Below are 27,930 nucleotides of genomic sequence, written 5' to 3'. Positions count from 1 at the left end.
TTTTATTAGGTTGGTCAATATACTCAGACTAAGAGAAGAGAGGCTCAGAAGAGAATAGATAAGTCTCACACTACTGCTCAGGCAAGTTCTCCCTTTTCAAACCTTCACTAACAATGAGTGGAAGGCAGAGGAGACAAAGACAGCCTGAAGAGTGAACTGAGGAAGTGTGTTCCAGTCCACTAGCATACATCAAGACTTCTCCTTTGCCGACAGACGAGAAGCAGAGCTGACATTTCTGGAGCTGAAGGAAACCCTGAGACCGTGGAATGTGGAACAAGTGCCAAGCCTGGCATCGAACCCTGACATGTGAGCTGTGGGGCTTCGGGCCTTCTCGCTGAACCCCAGCTCCCTCAACTATAAAATGCAGGTAAGAGGTTGTTGTGAAAAATTAAGTAGAAAAGGATGACAGAAACAAATGTTTGAAACTGAAAGTTACTATATATAAATGAGGTATTACAACTCAACAAGTTTCATTGTACAAAAGTGCTCAACTCTTTCCAGGTTTTGATACTGTACTATAATTAAGATGTAACCATTGGGGAAACTGGGTGAATGGTACATGGGATCACTGTATACTATCTTTGAAACTTCTTGTGGAACTACTATTATTTACAAACAAAAAGGTTTTTTTAAGTATGTAAATGCCCCTCTCCTCCACCCAATTCCCTACCAACCCGATACCATGCTTACCTTTTCAAAATCTGCCAGTGATCTGTTCTTGCTAGCCTGAGCCACACATTTTAATGCTTCTGTCTAAGAGTAAAGAGAAAAGCAGTGAAAGTGATCTATTCTGCACTCAGACCTCATCCACTAAATGTCATAAGCAGTACGCTATGTCCACACAACTTTTGGATGCAAGGAAGAACCTGCCCCACCATTGTTTTTCAGAGGCCTGGGAAGAAAAGCTAGAAAATGACGAGAGAACTATGATCTCTTTACCCCTCCTCCAAGGCTCTTTATGCCCAAGCCCCCAGACTCTTTTTGCCCTTAGACCTGATCATACCTGTGCTTCATCAACTCCCATTCTCCCAGGTTTGGTACAGAGCATGAGCCAAGGTCTATTTTCATTAGGGCTAAGACACCAGAATTCTACATATTACACTCAATGTTAAAATGCCACAGAGGGATGAAGGTACAATCAGTGGTTGAGAGCAACTTCTAACCTGGTTAATAAAAGGCACTTCACCAAGCTATCAAGTCTCCACTCAGCAAGACATCTACAATCTTTCTGGGAGACTGTTCTGACTCCTGCTTGAAAGTGGTCATCAAGGTACAAAGGACCAGAAGGACCTCCTCTCGTACCAGCCTATGCACTTACATAAGGACGCTATGTGTTACACAGATTTTGAAATGGTGCAAAACTAATCATTAGTCTGTCTCAGCATTTATGCCAGACAGAACAGATGTCACAATTAGAAACGCCTGGAAATGAGAGCCAGATAACCCAAGTTCAAAGTCTGGCTCCACCATTTACTACTTACCTGACCCTGTCCTGGACACTTGAGACCTCTCTTAGCCCATTTCCTGAACTCTAGTTCCATACAGGCAACGAGTCCTTCAATGTAGTAATAACGACTATTCCTGTGGTCAAAACTACGAGGGGATCTGAAACTTTTTTGGATGAAAAGCCATTTAGGACCACTTGTAGAGAAGGACAGTTTCTTCCATCTGTTAGGGCCATTCCTCCAAGGACATAATAAGATTATTAATGGGTCTATTGTTCAGAGACAACTGCATTTGAAATCCAGAAAGATTACTTTTACTTGACTAGTGATAATCAAGCAAAGTACAAAGAAGGGATGGTCCAGACTTCTGAGACCACCTTTACACAGGTCATACTCATACCTACTCAGGCACAAAAGGGGCTCCTCCTGACTATCAAAGGCCTCTTGCACCACACACACTGAGGACATGAATTGGAAAGGTACTGAGCAACACTTGGATGAGCCATCAAAACCTGGTTTCTGCACCAAGCACTTCAACCTCCCTAAAGCACATGTGCACCAGACCTTGCCAGGCTCCAGATTCTTGGAGAACCCAAGATTTCATAGTCTGCACATATTAAGTTAACAAATCAGGCTCAAGATAGATAAAATTTTTGGTCAAAGCAAAATGCAACCTAACTTGTGCAAATGCTATGGTTCAGTTCTTATAACTCCCTCAAACCACCTGATGTCCATAAGAGCACCAAGCACAGACTCTCCAGGCCAAGAATTTAACAGTACAGGAAACACACTGCATGGCCTTAAGGGAAAGGGGTGGCAGGGGGCGAGGGGGATCACATGGAGAATATAGAATGGAGACCTGAAGGGCACTGGTCTCACTGTGCATCATGACTGACAATGTGCTGGCCTCAGAGTGAGAAGAGGATCAGAACTGCAGTCAAAGTATTCCCTACCTGCCTCCCTGCATACCGAAGCGCAAGTTTCCCGCTCACCAAAGCCTGGACATCTTCTGGGCTAGAAAAAAAAAGACAAACTTGGTCAACTGCTCCAGGATGTTAGGCTTCTAAGTATAGGTTGAGGCAAATTTGTCTCAGAATTCCACGGAGAAGACCGCCCATAGAGGTAACAGTCCCCACACCCAAACCCACAGGCCCCTCACCTCACAGAAGGCAGGCTTTCTTCACTCTCTGCCTAAGCCCAGCACTTGAGAGCAGAAAAACTCCAGCATTAAAAAGAAAGCAGCACTGAACGTCCCAAAAGTAGTAGACCCAACAGACAGAATAATGTCGGTCAATATCTCATTACTCCCAAAGGAATGTTGATAAATTCTGTAGAATTCCTTATGAAAAGATCTGTCATACTTGTTGTTGTCCCCTTTCTCAAACCTCTCCCTAACCTCTTCCTTAACCCACCCCCATTCTGGGTGGCCCACCTGGCCAGTGCTGGACTGTAAGCTAATTTCCAGGCCCACTGTCTGGTGCTCAGCAACTCTCTGGTCATAATAATTGCAGGATGATGAGAACACTCCAAGAGAGTCTGGAAAGGAGATTTCTAAAATCTGTCTCCCTGATTCTCAAAGACTAGCAAGGAAATGTGCTCTGGAACACCTTCGATCCCCCCACTCTATGTCAACCAGCCCCAGAGGTGGCCACTTCTGCTTCTGTAACCAGCCCAACTCCCTGTGCAAGCCATCTGTATGGCCAAAAACTGAGGTGAAGAACTTGAGTTCTCATACCCCCAAGTTAATGTGTACCTACGTGTTGAGCATGATTTTGCACAGCAACATGTACTTCAGAGATGTGATGGCCTTGGGGCTATCGATGGAATCATAACCCTCAAATGCCTCATAGAAATATGAGTATGCAGTTTTCCAATCCTTCTCCTCTGCTGCATGGATAATACCTGGGCATTAAAAAGAAAGGAGTAAGAACCATATGAAATAATAGAACCATCAAAGATCAGAGCTGGGAAGGGCCTCAGAAATCTATCCCAACCCCATCTACTTAGTGATGAGGTCAGGAAGGGATAAAGGGCCTGCCCCAAAGTCAATGCCAGCTAGTGGCAGAGCTGGGATTAGACCCAGTTCTTTAGTCACCAAGTTCAATGTCATCTTGACAATATAAATTCCAAAGGAGTTAGAGACCCTACTCAAAGGGGATCCTAAAAACCTTTAAAACGCAGGGGCAGGCGGGGAGCGCTAACATCTTTCCCCAGGCTTCCCATCACCACCATGGTTCTGCTATCTTCTGAAGCCACTAGAAAAGGCCACGTTTAGCCTCCAGGACGTCACCCTCATAGGTCAGGAAGTTCAACCAAATATCCTGGACTGCCTGAATGACTTGTTTTGGTAACATGTCTTTAAGACAGCTTGCCTAAGCTTGACATTTTTATATGTAAGCAGCTCCCATAAGAAAAAAGAAATCCAGGGGCGCCTGGGTGGCGCAGTCGGTTAAGCGTCCGACTTCAGCCAGGTCACGATCTCACGGTCCGTGAGTTCGAGCCCCGCGTCGGGCTCTGGGCTGATGGCTCAGAGCCTGGAGCCTGTTCCCGGTTCTGTGTCTCCCTCTCTCTCTGCCCCTCCCCCGTTCATGCTCTGTCTCTCTCTGTCCCAAAAATAAATAAAAACGTTGAAAAAAAAATTTTTTTTTTAAAATAAAAATAAAAAAAGAAAAAAGAAATCCAATCTCTTATACTCTCATTTCAGATACTTGTCATTTACAGGTGTGCTTTTGCCTAGATGCAATCAATATATAGACTTCATATAATGCTAGACATATGAACTTAATTTAACTGGACATGGTTAAGCAGTACTTCCTTCAGCTGATAGACTACAGTTTAAATAATTCTCTATCATTTAGAAGTTGGAAGGGCACCTGGATGGCTCAGTCAGTTAAGTGTCCGACTTTAGCTCAGGTTGTGACCTCATGGTTTGTGGGTTCATCGGGCTCTGCACTGACAAGCTCAGAGCCTGCAGCCTGCTTTGGATTCTATGTCTCCCTCTCTCTCTGCCCCTCCCCTGCCAGTGCTCTCTTTCTTTCAAAAATAAAAAATAAACCTTAAAAAAAAAAAAAAAAAGCTGGGTTGTTCCCAACAAGGCTAACTCTGATTGAACTTGCTATTACTTGCAACCTACACTATCACTTGGGATAACATGAAATTTAGTTTTTTCTAGCTTGGGAGGCATCTAAGCCCTCAGAGTCTGTATTAGTTCTAACTCCACTTCAGCCTTTATGAGGTTACAGACCTCAGCCCCATTTGTTTATTACCACAGTGCTTCCCAACATTCTTAACATCAAGATACACAGAGAAAGTATTCAGCAACTTGAAATAAAAGGATAAAACTACTTACACGTGACCCAAGGGAACAATGTTTCAGCACATTTTATTTATTTGTTTGTTTATTTACTTATTTATTTGAGAGAGGGTGCAAGTGAGCTGGGGGCAGAGAGGGAGAGAGAGAATCCCACAAGGGGGAGGGGGAGGGAGAGGGGGGTAGAGATGGAGATTGAGAAGAGAGAGAGAGAGAGAGAGAGAGAGAAGTGGGGGTCACCCAAGGCAGGGCTCGAGCTCACCCAATGCGGGGCCCGAACTCACGAACTGTGAGATCATGACCTGAGCCAAAGCCAGATGTTTAACTGACTGAGCTACCCAGGTGTCCCGTGTTTCAGCACATTTTAAACCCACCTATCATACACTTGCATGCCTGTACACCATCTGGGAACTTGTGACTTAATAACCATTTACTGAGTGTATGTGCCACACCCCAGTAGTTTTAAAATACTCTACCCAAGAAACCTCTCATTTTGAGGCTAAAGGAATCACCCTTCTTCTCTACTGTTCTTAACTAAAGAGAGCTGGAGAAAATCCACCCTTCTCTGTAGCCAAGGAGAGCGCCCTCAAGAATGTCCAACAAACTATTAACACTGCTAAACTAGATTAGACAAATCCCCATTTCCCACACCTCCTGGTCCTGAGCTAGAAGAGAACAGACCAGACCTACAGTAAGACTAGTTTAAAAAAAGAAAAAGAAAAAGAAAAAGAAAAGGTAAAATACGGGCCAAGAACTGGTATACTGCTTTCCCAAATACAGTAATAAATAGGGCCCACATTAGGACTCCAAGCAACATGGCTATTACAGATTTATCTATTTATTTATTTAAAGAGAACATTTTTTGAGAGAGAGAAAGTACGCACATGGGCATGGAGGGGGGGCAGGCAGAGCGACAGAGGGAGGGAGTGAGAGGGAGGGAGAAAGAGAGAGAAGGAGGGAGAAGGAGAGAGAGGGAGAGAGGGAGGGAGGGAGCGAGAGACACAGAGAGAGAATGAATGAATGAATGAATGAATGAATGAATGAATCGTAAGCAGGCTCCACACCCAGCACAGAGCCTGACTTGGGGCTCAACCTCACAACCATGAGATCACGACCTGAGCCTAAATCAAGAATTGGTCCTTTAACCGACTGAGCCACCCAGATCCCCCAGGAGGTTTATTATTTAAAAAACAAAACGGGGCACCTGGGCGGCTCAGTCAGTTGAGTGTCTGACTTCAGCTCAGGTCATGATCTCACAGTTTCATGAGTTCGAGCCCCGCCTCCAGTGCTGTCAGCTCAGAGCGTGGAACCTGCCTCAGATTCTGTGTCTCCTCCTCTCTCTGCCCCTCCCCTGCTCACGCTCTGTCTCTCAATAATAAATAAACGTTAAAAAACAATTTTTTAAAAAAACAAAACAACACAGCAACAAAAAAACTGAGACTGTCACTCATTCAACACAAATATTAATGCCTACTATGTGCCAGGAACTGATAGAATTACTACAGAGAAAATATGAAGAAAAGGCCCTCATGAAGCTCACAGTCACACAGTGGGAAAGATGGTCACCAAAACAGAAACAAGACTAGCACCATGTACAAAAGAATAGAGCTTTGATAGGGAAGTCCAAAAGAAAAGAAAGCACAACTGGATCTGGAAGGGTGCACAGGAGTCTGCCAAGGGGATAGATGAGAAGGGGGAATTTCCAGGCAAAGAAGACAAAATACACAAAGGCACAAAAGTAGGAACACATGAAGTTATCTGGTAACTGATGAAAAGATGCTTTCCTTTAGCTTGCCATGTTAAAGTAAAATGTAGCCTGGGAATAATAGGAAACCACTGGAGAATTTCAAATAAAGGAGTTACATGATCAGATTTGTGTTTGAGAAAAATGACTTTGGGGTCAGTAGTGGATTGGGAGAAGTAATCAGCAACGGTTACATCAGCAAAACATTGCTCCAATGCCCCAGACCTTTATTAGCACAGTGACTGTAGGATGGGGAAGGAGGAGGCAGGTTTGGAGACAAACTAAACCTGATCTAGCAACTGACTAGATATGAAGGGTGAAGAGAAAAAGGAGTCAAAATTAACCCAAAGACAGTAGCTTGAGAAACATTAAACCAATAATGATACTACTCACTTGAACAGGACAAAAAGGTTGAGAGAGGAGTTAGATAATAATTTTGCTTTTTGACATGTTGAGACTGAGACGCCTGAGACATTTAGGTATGTATGTCCATTATGCAGCTGGAAATCTGGACCTGGAATTTAGGAGAGAGGGAAGCTACTGAAGGTCTAGGTGAAGAGACCACTGGTGGCATGCAGCAGCGAAAGCCACAGGTGAGTATGAGATTTGAGACAGGAAACAGAACAGGAAGAGAAAGAAGCTAAGAAACACACTGAGAAACACCCACACTTAAAAGTCAGTCACAAGGAAGAGGAAACAGCAAAGTGTGACCAAAGAGAGTCAGTCAAGGGAGGAGAACCAAGAAGACACTGATGTCAAAGAAGACTAGAGTGTTCAATAGGGTCAACTTCCCCCCAAAAGGAGAGCTTATAAGGAAGTTACTGACTTCTTTCAAGGAGTCAGTAAAGGAAGGATACTTTTTCAGCTTTTTCAAGAAACTTGACAGAAAAAAAGACAGCAACTTAGAAAGGAGAAAGGCCTATGCTTTTGTAGCTGGGGCAGTTCAAGGACTAACAGGAAGATCCAAGGGGAGAAGAAAGACTGAAGACTCAGAATGAACAGAAGGACAGGTAAAAGAATCAGTGACAGAAATTCTGGAGAGGAATGAGAAGAGGGTTCATGTACACAGGGCCTCCATTTCCTCTGAGAAATCAGATGCAAATTCATCTCTTGCCCATGAAGGAGGGCATAAGGAAAGAGGAGCAGCTTAAAGCGAGTGCCAATACTGGTGAAAGCTAGGTGCTGTGGTAAGAGCTTCATGTTCATCATCCCATTTAATCCTCACCACGATCCTATGAGAAGGTACGACTATTATCACCATTTTACAGATGAGCTACAGATAAATAACTTGCCCAAAGCCACACAGCTAGAAACTGACAGAACCCCAATTTCAACCTAGGAAAGGTAGTTTGTAGAGCTTCTGCTCTTAACCTCTGAATGATAAAACATATCATGTGATATTCACAATACCTGATAAGCAAGTAGGACAGGTATTCTTTCGCTTATACAATTATAAACAAAGATTGCAGAGGTAACACCAGGACTTCAAACTAGTAGTCTTTTTTTTTTTTTTTTTTTTTTACTGCTTATTTATTTTGAGAGGGGGGATGGGGGGAGTATGTGCAGGGGGAGAGAGAGAGAATCCCAAGCAGGCCCTACACTGTCAGCAAAGAGCCCAACTCAGGGGCTCAAACTCACGAACCGTGAGATCATGACCTGAGCTGAAATCAAGAGTCAGATGGTAAACCGACTGAGCCACCCAGGCGCCCCTAAACTAGTCTTCTGCCTCCAATTCCAGTGCTCTTTCAATAATGATGATAAACTAGAATAAAAGCTGCTAGCTACAAGAAAAAGCATTCTCCTGCCAATCCATGGCCTCCTAGCCCCAATATTCACACACTCCATCAGAAAGGTATCCACTACACTCAACTGCAATTGGGGGTAGTAGGGGAGGCATTCCTTTAACCCTGATCTGAGGCCCTATGGAGAAGTCCAACATGCTTTACCAAGGTCTCCAAGTGACAAGAGACTTGGTTAGTCTAATTCTGAAGAGAAGTGCTACCACCCTAAATGAGTGACTAAGGTGGAAGTTAAGGGAGCTTTTTAAACTTGTGAGACCATTCTAGGCTCTTGGCTATAACCATCATGTCGCCTGGACCACCACAGATAACCATGTTCTTAATATATTTTAGGCAGTTAACAGCAAGTTAATAGGAGGGAATGTATCCTTCTAATTGGTTTCTCTGAGAAGCTTGAGTAGAATCAGCCAATTACATTCTCCATCCCCATGTCCCCCATTCCTCCCCACTGTAAGATAAGATGAACTTTAAGAAAACATGCCATGAGTAGCTAGGGTGTTACCTGATTGCATATCCAATGTGGCCTGCAATTTAGGGGGGCAGTAGATAGCATTTGCTGTAGTTCGAGCAGAGGTTAAGGCAGCTCGGGCTTTCGGCAGGTTGCTCAGGGCATGGTATGTTTTGCTTTCTAAAAGCTGTACTTCCACCAAAAGGGCTTTGTCATCCATCTTTTTCAACTCCCGCAGCAGCTGAGAACCTGGAGCAGGAAAAAATATATACCCCTTTGTTAGCCATAATCTTAATACCTTAATACTGTAACGTTTCACTCTCCCACCCTCATAAGAACACTCAGGATAAAAAAACTGGCCTGAACTCAGAGAGGTAGTCTATTTGCAAGAATTAATTTTTTTTTACTTATGTGCTATTTTCTCTTCCAAAAGAGAAACACAGACCTCTTTGAAGTTTTCTACATACTAAAGACAACATTAGGGCCAAAAATCCTATAAGCTTACTCAGAAGATCTGAATACAGTGAGAATCTCCACCCAGAACATGCTGAAACTAGTTATTCAGTTCAGACAGCCACCTGGTCTCATTCTCTTCCTGTCTTGCAATCATAATACTACATAAGAAACGCCAGGCAGTAAGATTGGAGGGGGAAGGAAAGAGTTCTGGATATGCCACTGTTCTCCAAATACACCTTCTTCTCATCTCAGATGAGAAAATCAAATCCAAATAGACTTGCATCATATATACAAATTAACTCAAAATAAACCAAAGACCTGAACATAAGAGCTAAACCCATAAAACACAGGAGTAAATCTTTGTGATCTGGGATTAGGCAATGATTTCTTAGGTATGATACCGAAAGTGTAAGCAACAAAAGAAAAAACAAATGGGACTTTAAATTAAAATGTGCTTCAGGGGTGCGCCTAGGTGCCTCAGTCAGTTAAGCGTCCAACTTCGGCTCAGGTCATGATCTCACAGCTGGTGAGTTTGAGCCCTACGTTGGGCTCTGCTGACAACTCAAGAGCCTGGAGCTGCTTCAGATTCTGTCTCTGTCTTTCTCTGCCCCTCCCCCGCTCACGTACTGTCTGGCTCTCTAATACAAATAAACATCTACAAACAAATTTTTTTTAATGTGCTTCAAAGGACACTATTCAAGAAAGTAAAAAAGCAACCCATAAAATAGGGGGAAAAATTTTGCAAACCACGTTATCTGGTAAGGGACCTGTATCTAGAGTGAACAATAAAATGACAACCAACCCAATTAAAAAACAAGCAAAGGATTGAATAAACATTTCTCCAAAGACATACAAATGGCCAATAAGTACATGAAAAGATTCTCAACATCATTAGTCATCAGGGAAATGCAAATCAAAACCACAATGAGACACGACTTGCACCCCCCACAAAGATGGCTAAAATAAAAAAGACAATAAATAAATAAAATGTGGCATAACCACACAATGGATATTCAGCAATAAAAACGAATAAAGTACTGATATATGCTACAGCATGGACGAACCTTGAAAATATGCCAAGTGAAAGACCATATACTACAAGATTCTATTTATAAGAAATGTCCAGAACAGGAATATCCATAGGGGCACAAAGTAGATTCATGCTTGCCTGGTAGGGGGTGGGGAACAATGGGAAGTGATAACTAATGGGTACATGGGTACAAGGTTTCTTTCTGGGGTGATGAAAATGTTCTGAAATCAGATTGTGGAATGACTGGACAACTGTGAATATACTGTATTCGTGTAAATTCAGTGGTAAAAAAAAACAATGAATTGTACACTTTTAAAAGGGTGAATTTGGGGACACCTGGGTGGCTCAGTTGGTTAAGTGTCTGACTCTGGATTTCGACTCAGGTCACGACCTCACAGTTCACAAGGTCAAGCCCCATGTCAGTATATTCATATTCTCTCTCCCTTCCTCGCTCTCTCTCTCTCTCCCCCCCCCCGCCCCTCCCCTGTTCACGCATGTGTGCGCTCTCTCTCAAAATAAACTTTATTAAATAAATAAAAGGGTGAATTTTATGGTCTATGAATTACATCTCAATAAAACTGTTGTTTTTTTAATGCTACTATTTGAATCATATGAAATCCCATTTTGCTGGATAAAAACTTAATACTGGCAATTTTTTCAACTTTAATAGAGAACCATAATCTTTCATCTGGGGAAAATAGTCCAGATCTACCCACTAATTTAAAAAAAAGAAAAAAGAAAAAAAAGGAAGAAAGAAAAAAAAAAAAAGCAGCAGGCAAAGACTCCAGGGTGTTTAAAGGCCACACAGGGAAAGCCTTTAGTCGGACCACTCTAGCTGCCGTATACATTTGCACCAGTTAACTTCTTGGGCTTTAAAAGAGATTTTAAATATAATTATAAACAAGTATAGTAAATGTAATAGTCAAACACTTGCAGTTTGATCCTTTTGGTTTCTAAATCTGACAGACTAACTCTGGGTAGTTATTCAGAACTTCCAAATGGCATTTTTCCATGACAGGTTCAGTAAATGTAAGCCACTTTAAATCCTTCTTAGAAGTAAACAGAACATAAGTTGTTAGTATGTAACTAGTAAGAGTGGCCAGGTTCAGAATACATTTATTTAGCCAGCTAGGATGCCTTATTACTTTCTACCAGCTTACTTACCCAAATGCAATGCTTCCTGGTACCTCTTGGTATCAAAGTACAAAGACACCAGTCTTGCCTAGGAAAGAGAAAAGGCATTGACTGACAGAAAGAAAGAAAAAGGCCAAAGAAAGAAATCAAAGATTGACAGTCACAGAACTGTTACTGTTGAATACACAAGTCCTGGAGAGAGCACCAAATCCAGCCCATTATCTCCTACCATGGCCAGTGATTGTTAACTTTACTGTGCTACTGCTTACTCTTCTGAGCCAAACAGGTCTATCTCAAAACTGCCACCAGAGTATTCTCCTGAGTGGGATTACTATCAATAACCTTTGGCTGCCTGGATAATACAAAATTACTGAAAATACTTTTGATCAGAATGGTGTTAATTACATTCACAGTCTAATGCCCAAAGACCTGAAATCAGTACTAGTGTAGGCACATACCTCCAAAGCTTGGCGTAAGAAAGTTCTTTTCTCTGATTTGGCCCATTCGATGCACTCTAAACACAACTCGACCTGCAATGAAGAGACAGTACGTGCAACATTATGTCCTCACATTCTTCCCACAGACCTTGCTTTGGAGAACAACTTTAATTCCCTCCTTATATATTACCCATGTTGCTCTGTTTAATGTCACAGGGGACATGCCTTGATCCACAGTATCTCAAAGTGTAATGGTTATATCATAATGGAGAATCAACTTGGTTTTTTACACACAAAGTATTTTTGTGCTTAGATTGTGTTCTTTTGGAAAAGAGCTTCCTTTTTAAGATTCCTCTCCTACCTTCCCAAAAGGAACCCAGAACTTCCAACATATATAGCCCTGGAATATAGATTTCTACAATGGATGAGAAATCTTTAAAGCAGAAACTTCTGCAAATAGTAACAGTAATGTGTTAATACGAACCCACTGGTAATAAAGGGGAGAAATTCTCAGACTAAGCACAAATGCCTTGTTCCTAACACTTGCTTATATGACTCTAAAGGCCCTTTCCAATACTAAGAAGTGCAACCAACCGATTCATCATCACAATACAATACACTTAGCACATACTAAACGGAGTAAAAAAAACAAAAAACAAAAAAAACTAGAATTAGCCTAGCACTTAAAAGGACTTTAAAGCTTTATTTAATGGTATGCTTTGGGAGCACATGGCTGGCTCAGTCAGCAGAACATGTGACTCCTGATCTCAGGGACGTGAGTTTGAGTCTCATAATGGGTACAGAGCCTGCTTTTAAAAAAATGAATAAAAATAAATAAAGGTGCTTTGAACCCCCAGTTCTATCTGCCACCCAAACAGTGATATAACATGCAAAGTAACTGATTTAAAGGAGTGTTGTCGCTAGATGGTCTACATGCCATCAGGCATCTGTGACATCTTAGCTTTGAGAAAGTACATATTAACTACTTATATCACTTATATACATATTAAGATCTTATATCACTTCCGTTGAGGCAAGTTTTGTTATTAAGATTCCTAATGAAAGCATAAGATAAAAAGAAACTGAACTTTCTAGAGAACTAATTGCTAATACAACAGGTCTTTAAATCCAAAGTTCTCTTAAGAGGTGTGTAAGGAAGGAAAAGGAAAGGAACATAATCCAGATTGACAGATCATCTGCCTTTAGATCCTAAGTTCCAAGCTCAGTGAAGAAACAGATGACATTACATGGTATTTAGCGGACTCACCACCATAAGAGTCACTGGAACCTTTACAATTCACTGAGGCCCCCTGGTGGCTACTTAATCTCCAGCACTAAATTCAACCGACCTAATAAAAATTCTACAAAAACTAAAATAAAAGCAAGCCAACCACAATTTCAGTGTTCTGCATTATGTTCTGAAAAGCCAACCTCAAAGTCAGATCAGTTCATAATGTGAATGGAACTGAAAATACTTTGCTGAATGTGTTTAACAATGAAAATACAAGAGTCCTGAGTCCTGTAAGTCTTGGGAGGGCTAAGAAATGCTTACCATGCCAGTTTTACAAAGGGAGCTTTTTCAGAGAATACAAAAATGGGCGCCGAGGCTCCTGATTCAGTAGTCTCGAACAGAACCTGGCCACTTGGATGTAGACCTCTAGTTAAGAAACACTGAATTCTACTCCAGCATCTCACCTGTCCCCATTTCCCTGACAGTCCAGATGTCAAGTGACTCGCTCAAGGTCACGTAACAGCTACTGGGATCAGAACTTGACCCTATCTCCAGTGCTCTCGTTCAGGTCAGTACTGGTATTTCTCCTAAAGCAGGGACTTTTTTACAAACTGAACTGAGATCTGTTACCCATTACAGGTGTGCATATTCTGCACTATCTAGGACTGTAATTGGTGACACCAGCGCCTCAAATTAAGTAAAAATTTTAAAGGCCATTGGCCTTGCTACACAACTATTTTGTTTGAGGCTTTGTGCCTTGTTAAGGCTGACAATGACTGATAAAGGGGATAAGAATGTATGAGAAGCCCATGCTTCTAGAGGAAGCCCTTATTTGAGTACTAAACCTTGATGTGGTCGAAATCAGACGTTTAAGTTTCTTTTTTTTTTTTAAGTTTATTTATTTATTTTGAGAGATGGGGGGGGCACAGAGAAAGGGAGAAAGGGAGAAAGGGAGAATCCTAAGCAGTCTCCACTCAAGGTCAGTGCGCAGAGCCCAATGTGGGGCTTGAACTCACAAAAACGTGAGATCGTGACCTGAGCCGAAATCAAGAGTCAGGCTCTGACTCCCCGGGCTCCCATTCAGACATTTAAGTATTTTTAAAATGACTTTACTAACTAAATCCTTATGGGAGAAAAATTACTACTATTCCAAGTCTGAAGTCCTCTAGCATGAACTCCTTTCCACTGAAATAACTGTTTCAATAACAGGATTCAATATAAGGTTTCTTAAAATGTACTATTGTGGTTTCAGTTGGATAGACTATACCAAAAAATGGCTTTCCATAGTCAATTACCTAGAGATCCCTGAAAGGTAAAGTTAATTTTGAAATTTCAGTTTACAGGGGTGCCTGGGTGGCTCAGTCAGTTAAGCATCTGACTCTTGATTTCAGCTCAGGTCATGATCTCACAGTTCATGAGTTCGAGCACCTACATCAAGCTCTGTGCTGACAGTGCAGAGCCTGCTTGGGATACTCTCTCTCTCCCCTCTCTCTGCCCCTCCCCTGCTCAAGTGTGCACACACGCACTCTTTCTTTGTCTCAAAATAAATAAATAAATTTTAAAATAAAATAAAAAAATGAATCTTTTTAAAAAATGAAATTTCAGGGGCGCCTGGGTGGCTCAGTCGGTTAAGCGGCCGACTTCACCTCAGGTCATGATCTCGCGGTCCGTGAGTTTGAGCCCCGCGTCGGGCTCTGTGCTGACAGCTCAGAGCCTGGAGCCTGTTTCAGATTCTGTGTCTCCCTCTCTCTGACCCTCCCCCGTTCATGCTCTGTCTCTCTCTGTCTCAAAAATAAATAAATGTTTAAAAAAAAAAAAATTACAAAAAAAAAAAAATGAAATTTCAGTTCACTCTGGCAAGAGTCAGGTTCAGTCCCCTCCTCACCCCAATTCTCCACTCCTCTCCCCTTGCCAACCATCCCCTCACTCTCTTACCCCACCCCCTTACGTCACACATACATCCTCACTTTCTGGGCTCCAACCCTTAGTGCTGTAACTGACCCAATCCTCACCTTTTGGAATATGACAAGCTGAAAACTGTTCTGTAGATCTGACTTCTGCTCAATCCCCAATCAGAAAAAGGTAAGGAAAAATTCCCTCCTCCAACCTCTTGGGTACCAAACTCCCCAGCATAAAACTCCTAGCCCTCTTAACAATGTTCTGAAACAACTTTTGCCTCAGGCTGCAATACTACTGTGACAGGGACCTATAACTTGCTTCCCCATCCTTTCCCATCATTCAATCAAATATTAAAAGAACCTAGATTTTTCCAAGATGAACACTAGCTCCAATTTCCCCAAGCCAGAGACCTTGAGTCCCCTAGAGAAATGTAGTAACAACACACTTTTATCTCAATTCAATAAATTTATGTCTTAATTCAACAAAGTATCTCCTAAGCATCTACCACAGGGAAGGCATAATCCACACACTCCTCCAGCAAATACTAGTTCTGTAGCTCCTCTGCACCAAACTACTCTAAGTACCAAGGGTACAGCAATGGACAGGACAAAGTAGCTACCCTTACGGAACTTATATTCTAAGGAGTAAACAGATGTTAAAAGTAAAATAAATATGAAGAAAAGTAAAGCAGAGACAAGGATATGTTAGACAGGAGGGCCTAATCAGACATGGGGCCACATGATAAGGCCAGTAAATCCCACTAGCCAATTACAGGACAGTGCTAAATTATGATTTAATAGACTTCCACAAAGGAGTAGGAAGACTGAAGATTAAACAAATGCAGCTCTATCCATGGAGTTAACTCTACGCTCTGTGAAGGGACAAATTCCAGAGACGTCGGTGTACAAAGGAGCAGCTTTGATAATTAATTTTTCCTGCCTAAAAAATTCCAAGTAGGGGCGCCTGGGTGGCTCAGTCGGTTAAGCGTCTGACTTCGGCTCAGGTCATGATCTCGCGGTCCGTGAGTTCGAGCCCTGCGTCGGGCTCTGTGCTGACAGCTCAGAGCCTGGAGCCTGCTTCGGATTCTGTGTCTCCCTCTCTCTCTGACCCTCCCCCGTTCATGCTCTGTCTCTGTCTCAAAAATAAATAAACATTAAAAAAAATTAAAAAAAAAAAAGTTCCAAGTAACACACATCAATCTGTTTCACACTAATGTTTCTTGGTCAGCCCATTATAAGGCACCCTATTTCAAACAAAAGATGGTTGTCACTTTTTCATGAGAACAAAGTATGATAAATTTTTTTGAAAGTTGAGTTAGATTAGACTAACACCCCTTCCTTTAAAATCACTTTTTTTTTTTTAAGTCATTCATAAAAATAGTTCTAATGCTTTGGTTCAAAAGGCAGCCATCTAAATATTATCTATTTTTGGGGTGTCTGGGTGGCTCAATTGGTTGGGCATCTGACTTCAGCTCAGGTCATGATCTCACAGTTCGTGGGTTCGAGCCCCATGTTGGGCTCTCTGCTGTCAGCACGGAGCCTGCTTGGGATCCTCTGTCCCCCTCTCTCTGTGCCCCTCCCAGCTCACACGTACACACACTCTCTCACTCAAAAATAAGTAAACATTTGGAATAAATAAACAAATAAATAAATATTTTTGACCTACCATCATGAAACATAGTTCTGCCACAAATTTGAAGACTTCTCTACAAATGGATTTTCTACAAATAAATTTGGTGTATGGTATTTAAACTAGGTTTCAAAGAATCGTTAAGACTAGAGAGCAGATTTTACAAAAGACCTGATTTCAAAGTGGGATCCATATGTCCTAGATTTCTGAAATTCATTATTTACTCAATGTTTACTGTGCCCTTTCATACCTTTTACTTGTATAGCCACAGAGATTACAGAAAACAATTAGACACATAACCAACCAGCAATTCCTACCCCTGTCCTTACATATCTGACATTTTATATATTTACTGTCTGCCTTCCTCATTAAAATATAAGCCTCATGAGAGCAGTGACTGTGTTTTTACAAATGTATCCCCAGTACTGAAACAGTGCGTGGCACACAGCAGGCACTCGGTGACTACTAAGCAATGTGTCTATAGGAAAGACAACAACTATATTCTTCCTACAAACAGATTTAAGCAACCACAATATACCCTGTTTGAATCTGCTGCTTTTTACAGAGTAAGTTTTAACTTTGGTGGTGTCTCCTCCTGAAGTGCAGAAATACAGCTATCTTTAAAAGTTCAGAAGAGGCTCACTGATTCCAAACAGGCACTGATTCCAAAGAGGCACTCTTCAATACAGGTCTGGTCTGAACTTGCAGACAACACGTACAGGTACAGGTACACCAGAGTCACTTCCGCACACACAAGACACAAACACATGGACGCTCACCCCTCAATAAAGGCATATATGCGGTACAAAACACGCCAGGAAGGGATGCCACAAGACTTAGTGCTCACAAGGAGCTTTGTGACACAGAATGAAAGGTACCACAGACACAGAAAACATTACAAAGGTGTGGCAATACAATACCTCAAAGACAAGAATCAGTTTGTAACCCTGATGTAATGAGGATTCCAAGGACCACTGACAATCTCCACTTACAAAGCAAAGCATGGAACAGACCCAAAGTATCAAATGCCCTGTAACAAAGAGAAACTGACATGATAAGTCCTGAGCTGTCCTCCCAGCTGTCCCTTCCACATTAGCACCACAGTGCAGGCAGGCATTTCTCTCACTGAAACAGATTTTTTTCCGTACGGTCTACCTTCTGCCATTAAAGTAGCTTACCTCCTGCCCTGTAGCTGCTTCCATATCAAGAAACAGATCAAGAAGAGATCGGACCAGACGAGCTGCCTTAGCCTTGCTGATGGAATTCAAGAAGGGTCGCACATACTTCAGGAGTCCTCCAAGCTCTGCGTGGAAGGTAATTCAGAAAAGAAAAAGTAAACATCAATATTAGAGACAAAATACCCATTAAAATAATGATCCAAGCTCATAAAATCCATCTAAATGAAGCATAGTAGGAACATAAAGCATTCTTAGCAGGTAACAGAGTAGCAAAAATGAGTCAACAACATATACCAAATATGTATTCCATTCCGTACTCAGCTCCTGGATTACTATGAGGGCCCTGGGAAAAACTCACGTCTCTAGGCCTCATTTACCCATCTTAATGAGAGATAAAAAGCAAAGCCCTCAGTCTCAGAACACAGTTTTCTAGAACGTGAAATATGCTGTGCTTCTGACACCTGAGGCGAAAATCACTCCCTCATAGCCAACAAATCTGATCAGGTTACAGGAGGGTTGTTTTGTTGTTGTTGTTGAATTTCCAAGTCCACCGTGGCAGCTCTCCCCCTTAAACAGATGAAGATTTTCAATTCCAGGTTTCCTCCTCCTCCCTTTTCAAAGTTCTCCCCAGGTTAGACTTTTAGCAATATCCCTTCCCTGCCACTCTTCTGAATAAACTTTTCACAGAAAAGTTAGGATGTATTCCCCTTAAAGACATACTATCCATTAAAGATATATTTAAAATTCCTCATTAATCTGCAAAGCTTAAGTCTTAAACTATGACCAAAACAGGTGTCCACCACAGAAGTCTTTCTCCTCTTATACAGGAAAAGAAGGTGGAACAGTAATTTTAAGGGAACATCTTTAGAAACAAGAGTAAAAACTGTAGAGGGGCACCTGGGTGGCGCAGTCGGTTAAGCGTCCGACTTCAGCCAGGTCACGATCTCGCGGTCCGTGAGTTCGAGCCCCGCGTCGGGCTCTGTGCTGACTGCTCAGAGCCTGGAGCCTGTTTCCGATTCTGTGCCTCCCTCTCTCTCTGCCCCTCCCCCGTTCATGTTCTGTCTCTCTCTGTCCCAAAAATAAATAAACGTTGAAAAAAAAAAAATTAAAAAAAAAAAAAAGAGTAAAAACTGTAGAATATTTCAACTCAATAACTAAGAAAGTATTTGGAATGTAGGTTAAAATTACTTTAGTGCCACCGCCTCTTTAATATTCTTCAATTGTGGACTCACCCTCCTGAGGATTCTAATTCAGGGCAAGCAAACCTCACCCTCCTGAGAATGCTAATTCAGGGTCCTGAAATCCTCATCTGCCTGAACAGTAACAGGATGCATGGGGCTGCGTCAGGTACAAAAGGAACTTTATACATAGAAAAGTTCATCTTTCTCTTCACTCTCCAGTACTGACCTTTGATTCCACTAAGGTTTTTCCCATTCTGCCACTCCATTCATCCCTGCATAGACTATACATGCTTCTGCTCTCATGTCTCACTCCTGCTGCATTCCCATGTAGAATTTCTCCCCCACCTTCTTGACCTATGTAAACCTTACATATCCTTTTAGGTCCAGCTAAAGTCCTGCTGAGTCTTCCATGACAACTCCAGACCACACTGATTTCTCCCTCTCAAATTCTTTTTACATTTATACAAATCTTAATCATATGCTCATAGCTTTACAAAAAAAACTTCTTTAGTATTTATTTTTGAGAGACAGAGTCCGAGTGCAAGCAGGAGAGGGGCAGAGAGAGAAGGAGACACAGAATCTGAAGCAGGCTCCAGCCTGAGCCGTCAGCACAGAGCCTGATGCGGGGCTCGAACCCACGAACTGTGAGATCATGACCTGAGTTGAAGTCAGACGCTTAGCTGACTGAGTCACCCAGGCGCCCTCACAATCATAGCTTTTTAAAAGTAGTCTAGTACAGGAGCACCTGGGTGGCTCAGTCGGTTGGGCATCCGACTCTTGGTTTCGGCTCAGGTCATGATACCACAGTTAGTGGGCTCAAGCCCCTCATCAGGCTCTGTGCTCAGAGCTCGAAGTCTGCTTGGGATTCTCTCTCTCCCTCTCTCTGCCCTTCCCCGACTCACTCTCTCTCAAAATAAATAAATAAACTTAAAAATTTTTTTAATAACTAAATAAAAGTAGACTAGTACGATGTCCCTTCTCCCACAGTATTTCCTACTATGACAGAACAATTCTGAATAATCTCTAATGACAGAAATTGTTCAGAAAGTAGACTATTCGGATGTTGGTCAAACTAAATTGTTCCTTTATTTAAAACACAAGTCTGTACCCTCTTTCCACATGGCTTCAAATCTCTGAAGATAACTACCATTTATATCTCTCTAACTTTCCCTTTCTCCAAGCTAACCATCTTTAGCTATTTCAACTCTTCCCCCAATGTCCTGGTTTCTAGATTCCTTGTCACTGAATAAACTCTAGTTTGCAAACATACCATTTGTGGTAACCCAGAACTGGAAACAACTCTCCAGGTAGGATCTGACCAGTAAAGCCATGGCCTAATTCTCTTGATCTCGCCACCACATGTAACACAAGGTAGCCTACTTCCTTTTTCCTAATAGCATTTTTTGTTTAGACCAAGTCCATTAAGGTCTTTTTTGCATAGACAGGTAATTCCCCATCTCCCTGTTTTGATAAATACTTTTAAGTATGTATCTTTATACTTACCACACTGAATTTAATCTTGCTGGCTTTGGCAGTAACTCTGAATCTTAATCCTGTCCTCTACTGTACTGAGTCATCTACAAAAACAAGCAGGCCTTCTGAAATGGCTTTAGCCATAATGCCAGATGCTGACCAGAAAAATAAGGACAGATCCCCAGGACATGATGCTAGAGACTTCCCTTGAGGTTGACAAATGATTTTCATACCCTTTACCTATCATTAATATTATGGAAAATGTTCAAATATCTTGCTTACATGTAATCTGTATCATTCCTCTAACCCAGAAATGGGCAAACTTTTTCTGTGAAGGGCCAGATAGTAAATATTTTCAGCTTTTTGGGCTATGTGGTCTCACTGGCGGGTACTCGATTCAGCCACTGTAGTGCAAAAGCCATCAGACAATATGTAAACAAGTGGGTGTAGCTGTGTTCCAACAAAACTTTATCTACAAAAACAGCTGGCAAGCCCCTGCCTATGGAGCTCTGCAAATCTACTGGTCTGATAAGGCTAACCAGAGAAGAGAATGGAGGTGAGTTTGGAATAATCCTTTCTTAATAAACCCACTGTCTTAAGTGATTAAAACCTACTTATCAAATAATCTGCCCCAGATATTAATGATTACCAGTTTAAAGTGTCTAGAAATTATTCTTCTCATTATCTTCACGCAAAGAGAAATATTTGCCCATCCTCAGTTTTCTTAATACTTCTTCATCCTCCATGACTTTTCTCAGAATAATAATAGTGGCTCTATAAATATATCTGCTAGAACTACGCTTTTGATATTAAAAGACAAAAACTGTCAGAGCCTAGAGACTTGAACTTATTTAAAGAGACTATCTGCTCTCTCTTCTCTCACCTAACTTGGCTTTAATTCTCTTTCTGATATGTTCTTTCTCTTTTTGAAAATCATTTTCCTTCCTGGAAAAGGCTGAAGTGAAACATGAACTAAGCAGCCTGCCTTCCCTCTAGCACCTGCTAGCATTACAGTAGTTGCTCTAAACGCTGAGTGTTACTCTTCTGACCCTAACCAGAAAACAAATGAATGACCTCTTCGTTGCCAAAGACTCACCAATTTTTTTTTATTCCCACAGAATCTACTGACTTTTTCCTCCTATTTATTTATATTTATATGACCAGAATTTCCTTTTTAGAACCTCACAGAATTCAACATAATCCTTTTAGAATCTCAGGCTATGATATCTGCAGATCCTGACCCCGGCCATCATGTCTGATGGTGCTCAGCACCACTTTCAACTACTATCATGCATCCAACCTTGCTTTACTCACTAATTCCCAAATGACTGCTGTAGGTCAGGGACCTTATCTTACATTTTTTTAATGGAGTACTTAGCACAGTGCTAGCTGTATATTAAATGCATAATAAAACAAAACTGCAGGTTGGGAATAGACATCTCTTCTCAGGGAACCAAAAATCAAAGGAAAGAACTTCTAAAGTTCTCAGGTACTGAGTCACCAAAAGGAGAAGGGCAAGGAATAAGAAGATAAAATGAATAAATAAATAAAATTATAAACAAATTCAAGCAGAAATAAATAAATAAATAAAATTCAAACAGAATAGTTAATATTTTGGGATAAATTTTTGAAGTGTTGACTATACTACATGCTACTTGTAATTATCCGTGCTACTGGAGGAAAACAAACATTTGGATATTTCAACAACCGAAAAACCTTAAATCACTTTATCTGACTTTCTACCTCTTTCAAGAAAATTACCTTATTAATTATATTGTGTATGGACTAATTATCAAAACTATTATGCAACACCAAGCTCACATTAACTGACAGTCCAAAGAAATCCATAAATATGTTAAATAGGAGGGAAATCAGTCTAAAAAAAAACAAAAACAAAAACAAAAAAAAAGACACAGGGGCACCTGGCTGGCTCAGTCAGAAGAGCATGCAACTCTTGATCTTGGGGTCATGAGTTCAAGTCCCATGTTGGATGTAGAGATTACTAAAAAAAATAAAATAAACCTCAAAAATAAGTAAATGAATAAGTAAATAAATAAATTTTCTAAATGGAGGGAAAAAAACCAGTACCAACCATTGATAATCCATAAATGATTAACTACAGAAAGCAATAACCATTATACCATAAGACTATGAGCTCTGAAGTGGGACTAATTGATTCAGATCCTGGCTCTCCCACATACTAAATAAGTGACTGGGTGAGTTATTTAACTTCTCTGTGTTCGGTTTCCTTAGGTTGAAAATGGACAATTGTATCTACATTATCAAGTTGTTTTTTTTTTTTTTTTTAATTTTTTTTTTTTTCAACGTTTATTTATTTTTGGGACAGAGAGAGACAGAGCATGAACGGGGGAGGGGCAGAGAGAGAGGGAGACACAGAATCGGAAACAGGCTCCAGGCTCCGAGCCATCAGCCCAGAGCCTGACGCGGGGCTCGAACTCACGGACCGCGAGATCATGACCTGGCTGAAGTCGGACGCTTAACCGACTGCGCCACCCAGGCGCCCCTATCAAGTTGTTTTGAGGATGCAATAAACTAAATCATTTTTGTGCTTAAAAATGCAACTAGTTGGGGCGCCTGGGTGGCGCAGTCGGTTAAGCGTCCGACTTCAGCCAGGTCACGATCTTGCGGGCCGTGAGTTCGAGCCCCGCGTCAGGCTCTGGGCTGATGGCTCGGAGCCTGGAGCCTGTTTCCGATTCTGTGTCTCCCTCTCTCTCTGCCCCTCCCCCGTTCATGCTTTGTCTCTCTCTGTCCCAAAAATAAATAAAAAACGTGGAAAAAAAATTTAAAAAAAAAAATGCAACTAGTTGATAGTAAGCATTTAAAAACTGTTTTTATCATAAATATTTTTAATGATATTTTAAGTAAGATACAAAACCCATACAAACGCATCCTCCCAATTGCATACATCTTTACTCAACTTTCTATTGCCTAAGCTTAATAATAAGTTAGTTATCCTTAACTGCGAAAAATCTTAGTTCTCAAGTTCAAGAAGTTTTGCTAACTTACACCTTCTGGGGAATATTATTTCGGGGAATCCAGGAGGTCACTTACCAGAGCTTAATCCACTTAATTAAATAAGATCTAAATTCACTTTAAAGTTGACAAAAAATCACCCGTTTTAAGCTTAAGCAGCCTTCTCTCTCAACCCTATTACCACTTTACTGGTCAAAGACCCTTCCTGGTCTCTTATTCCAAGGTCACACACACCCATCATCAGAATAGCATCTGAAGCCTACAAAGTCTGTGGTTCAATTACAACTAGAATGTTTGGGCAATGACATGCACAGAGTCCCAGGTAACAGTGGAGAAATCTCGGGAAGGCTCTTTCCATTTGTTGTCTTACTTACTCTGTATCAGGAAAAAAGGACTCACTCTCTCTCTCACTCTCCCCCCCCCAAAGAAACTCATACCTCTCTCGCTCGCTCTCCCTCCCTCTCGCTCTCCCTCTCTCTCTCTCTCTCTCTCTCTCTCTCTCTCTCTCTCTCTTCGACTCACTTGGATGCAAAGTCCCTAGTCATTTTCAAGACAAGGGCCCAAGTCGCTATCCATCTTAAGTATAACAGAGCTGAAATCACTGAAGACTGCTGCTACCCGTGCTGCTGCCCTTATGTAAGGGAACACAGTGAAAATTCCAGCCAGAAGCAAATCAGAGACCACCATATCCCAGCAGGGCCAGGAGCTTCCCTCACCCGCAGAACAAAACTGTTCCACGGAAGAACAGAGTTTAAAGTTCACCCAGCTTCCTCCTAAAGAACCGAAGCTCAACAAGTTGACAATAAAATGACTACCAATAAACTGTGTGGATGCATTCCTAGGATCCTTTACAGAAACTTGAAAAACCTCACCCAACATTTCAGGTAAAAGAGAAAGCAAGCCATTTGCAGCACTTACCTGCAGCTTGTCCAGTCTTCGCCAAGAGAGACCCGAGTTCCAGGATACTCTGCTCTTTGACCTGCACTGCCTCCTCATCATTCTCCTGAATGTCACGCTTCACTAGGAGAGGAAAATGCAAACCTTCTTAAAATTCTGACAAAAAATGAAGACTGAGGGAAATTTCACCCTCACAAGACCAATTACAAACACTGTCACCAAAAGACAAGTTCTAGATAGCTAAAAACAAACAAACGCACAAACTCTAAAAGTGAAATCAACATGTGGGATACGTCCCATGTAAATCATAAAAATAGATTTCTCTCTGACTTTAAATGTGCCTTTTCATTCTATCAATTAGAATTTCCCTTACCCACCTACACTGAAATTTCCATTGCAGTCACTTGGTTAAAGCAAAATTCAAACAAGTTCTTCTTATTGGTGGTGGTAAGCCCCATGCTGGGCACTATGTTACTGAAAATATTAAACATACATATACGTTTACCTGCCACAAACTAAAATCAAATGACTAAGTTACTGATGAGTAAAAAGCCAAAAGTCTTTCAATAAACTTTAAACCTGTGTAAAGCCTCACTGATGGGTGTGCTAGGGATAAGCAGTTCTAGGAAGCCATTCAGGAAGAACAACCCAATCAAAGCTCCAGTGTGATCCTTAGGAAGGACTGGTGCTTTGTAATGGATGCAGGACCTGTTAAAATAACTTTGTTCTATCTGTCCCACTTTCAGCTGTTAATAACTACTCTACCACTCACACACTGAATAACCTCTCCAAGTTTGTGGTGATAATTTTAGCGATCGTCACTAGTTATCACTTCTCTTACAAAGCATCATGACTTGACAAAAACCAAGATTTTGATACTCCATGATGGAGTCTGGAAAAAGTACGGCTGTAACCATCATGACTCAAGCTTGCTCTAACAGGGAGGCTTTCAGGCAACTCTCTCCCAGTAGAGTGGAAATCACAAAATGTTCCAACTACAATTTTTACTAATAGTTTCACATTATAAAAGACAAAATATTAGGCACTAAGCACACATACAAAATAAAATCCATACTTCTCACATTAGTGTGTACTCACAGAATAAAAATACATGTGTGACTGAGATGACTCAGTTCTGTAACTATAATAACTTAATTCAAGATCAGAACTTCAAAACGAAAACCTTTCATTTACCAATACGATCCATCCACAGATGGATCTTAACCCCCATCTCCTCTCCGAGCCTCCAAAAACCCCAAAGACAAAGACATCAAGATCCTGTCATTGTCTTTTCTCCCCTGCAAGTCAGGAATATCAAAATCCAACAGACTAGGAAGTCAACACGAAAGCCAACATCCTGGAGGTCCCACATACACGTGCATTCTTACACTACTTGTTGATCCAATTCGAATCTTCTCAAGCTACATTAAAAAGATCACATTACTACATGTGCAGTGAAGAGCAAGCCCATGCCCTAACCGAACCCTTTACGACTGAACATTAAAAGCCTTCTGTCTCACAAATTTCTGTTCACACCTGAATCCCGATAGAAACCTGTCGTAGGGGACTGGCTGGAGCTCCCATTTCAGTTTCCCTGTTGGGCGCAAAGCTAAGGCAATCATACTACAATGTACCGAAAAGTGTCTTTAATTTCTTCCGGCCGTGTGCAGCCGGCCCGTTCCTCGAACTCCGCGGCTGACAACTAACTCCCCGAACTCACTTCCCACCTTCTACAAGGGAGACCAGGACGATTAGTCACCTCCTCGAGTCGGACGGTCCCATCTCGCTCTTACACCTCACACGGGGGCAAAGGAACGTCTCGGGCACCTCTTCAAACCAAATGCCAATTGTCAGTGTGTGTCCCCTCGGTATTTTCCACATTCAGAGAGAGGTCTCCCTTTAGTGGACCCTTCCGATGGGAGGCTGGGGAGAGGTAGCAGCTCCCAGCGTCCCGAGGAAGAAAACTCCAAGAGCAAAGCGAGCGCTCGCGCTGCCACCCGGAGCGGGCTGTGCTGATAACAACGGCGGGAAACCCTGTCTACAGCGGGTTTCGCCAAGGCCCTTCAACTCGAGGCTCTTAGTCCTGCCCGCGACAAGCCCGCCGGCCGGCACTGCTCCCGGTCCCGGGCCAGCCCGCATGGGCCAGAGCCGGGGCAAGGCTGGGGAGTGGTGGGGGCCCCGGCTCGGCCCACCCTCCCACTCCACGCTGAGCCCACCGTGAGTCAGCAGCCGGCGAGGGAACGCCGGGGCTGCCTCGGGGCTTCCCACCCGGGTGGGACCCAGGGGGCTCCAGGGAGCTGCGAGCGGCCTGTGCCCCCGGCCCGGCCCCCCTCACACACAGTGAGTCAGCAGCACCAGAGCCGGATAGCCCGGCCCCGCTCCGCCGCCGCCGACCCGCACAGGCCGAGCTGAGCCGGCAGGGTCAGGGAGGGGGCGCGGCGACCTTTACCGATGGAGTGGAGAATGTCGATGGAGGCCTCCCGGTCGGTGCTGAGTAGAGACTGGGCTCTCTGGAACTCCACCACCGCCGCCGCCGCCATCTTACCGCTTTCACACCGTCCCCGGCCGCGGCCGCCGACGCCGGAAACACACTCCCGGAAAGCCCGCCCTCGCGTCCCTCTTCTCTCATGGCCCCTCCCACCCTCCCGTTCCCAGAGCACCACGGGAGTTGTAGTCTCTCCGCCGGGCAGGGCATGAGGAGTGAGGGTGAGCACTGGGGCGCCTTGGCTGGTGGGCGGCAAACTCCCCAGCACCGCCTAGCGGTCAGCCCGCGGGCGAAAGAGGCGGTGCCTAAGAACTGGAGCCGGAGGCTCGTCTCCACCCACCCCAAAAGGCCTCTTAGCGGCGACTCCCTTAGCTCGCCCTTGAGAGGAGTTTTTGAACCCTCGCCTAGGTATTCGTGGAGAGCCGTTTGGCTTCCTTTGTAGCTTCCACGTTTAACCACTCATTCAGGGCAATGAACGATCTTATAAAGTGCTCGCAATGTGGCAAAGGATAGCACCATTCAAAGGCGTTCAAGTGTCTAACGACATTTGTCACACACACACACACACACACACACACACACACACGCGCACACACTTTCCAGGCTAGGATCCTATAGAATCATAGCCAGCCTGTGATTAAACCCACCAGTGCCGGGGAGAACTGATGTTGGAAAGTGAAATATCATCCTTGCCCCATTCACTCAATAAATCCCTCTTGGGAGTCACACCAAAGTCTAACGGCTACCTGGACTCCTCGGCTCAGAAAGGAAAAAAAAACTGGAGTTTTCTCTCTAATATCTTCAGTGCCTTCAACTAAAATCAGAGATACCTGAAAGGCTGTCAAGTGGCCGGAGAAAAGACCTTCTATGTGACCACTGAAGGGAGAGCCTAAGGGAAGGGCTAAAAATATAACAGAGGCAGTTCAATATGAGGAATATTTTTCTCTGGGTGAAGACAATCCAAAAAAAATACGTTGTCCCCTAAAGGGACCTGTAAAGGGAATCAACATTGCTCTCCTCTCTGACTGGGTTAGGCAATTTATATATCTTCTTTTATCCTCCCAACAATGTTCTGAAAGAAGATACTATTTACACATCTTTCCTAGATGAGGAACTGCTTTTAAAATGATTTGGTGAAAGTAATATGGTAACTGACAGAG

At 42.6% G+C, this 27,930-nt stretch overlaps 1 protein-coding gene across 1 annotated transcript in view; it reads right to left on the bottom strand.

The window, feature by feature from the left end:
• The window catches only part of PSMD11 (proteasome 26S subunit, non-ATPase 11), a 30,899-nt gene extending 4,048 nt beyond the window's left edge, over positions 1–26,851 (bottom strand). The window contains exons 1-9 of the mRNA XM_047080804.1: positions 26,735–26,851; positions 24,307–24,408; positions 17,741–17,865; positions 11,825–11,896; positions 11,397–11,454; positions 8,801–8,995; positions 3,203–3,347; positions 2,399–2,459; positions 691–753 (exon numbers count right to left, since the gene is read on the bottom strand). Coding sequence (XP_046936760.1) covers positions 691–753; positions 2,399–2,459; positions 3,203–3,347; positions 8,801–8,995; positions 11,397–11,454; positions 11,825–11,896; positions 17,741–17,865; positions 24,307–24,408; positions 26,735–26,825 — 912 coding nt within the window. The 5' untranslated portion in view covers positions 26,826–26,851. The remainder of the gene's footprint in view (positions 1–690; positions 754–2,398; positions 2,460–3,202; positions 3,348–8,800; positions 8,996–11,396; positions 11,455–11,824; positions 11,897–17,740; positions 17,866–24,306; positions 24,409–26,734) is intronic.
• Positions 26,852–27,930: the final 1,079 nt, after the last annotated feature.

The sequence above is a fragment of the Lynx rufus genome, unplaced genomic scaffold, assembly GCF_022079265.1.
Source record: "Lynx rufus isolate CCGP_SWC_20201006 ecotype Redwood Valley unplaced genomic scaffold, mLynRuf1.p SCAF_18, whole genome shotgun sequence".
In the NCBI taxonomy this organism is placed as follows: domain Eukaryota; kingdom Metazoa; phylum Chordata; class Mammalia; order Carnivora; family Felidae; genus Lynx; species Lynx rufus.
This window is presented reverse-complemented; position numbering and strand designations above follow the sequence as displayed.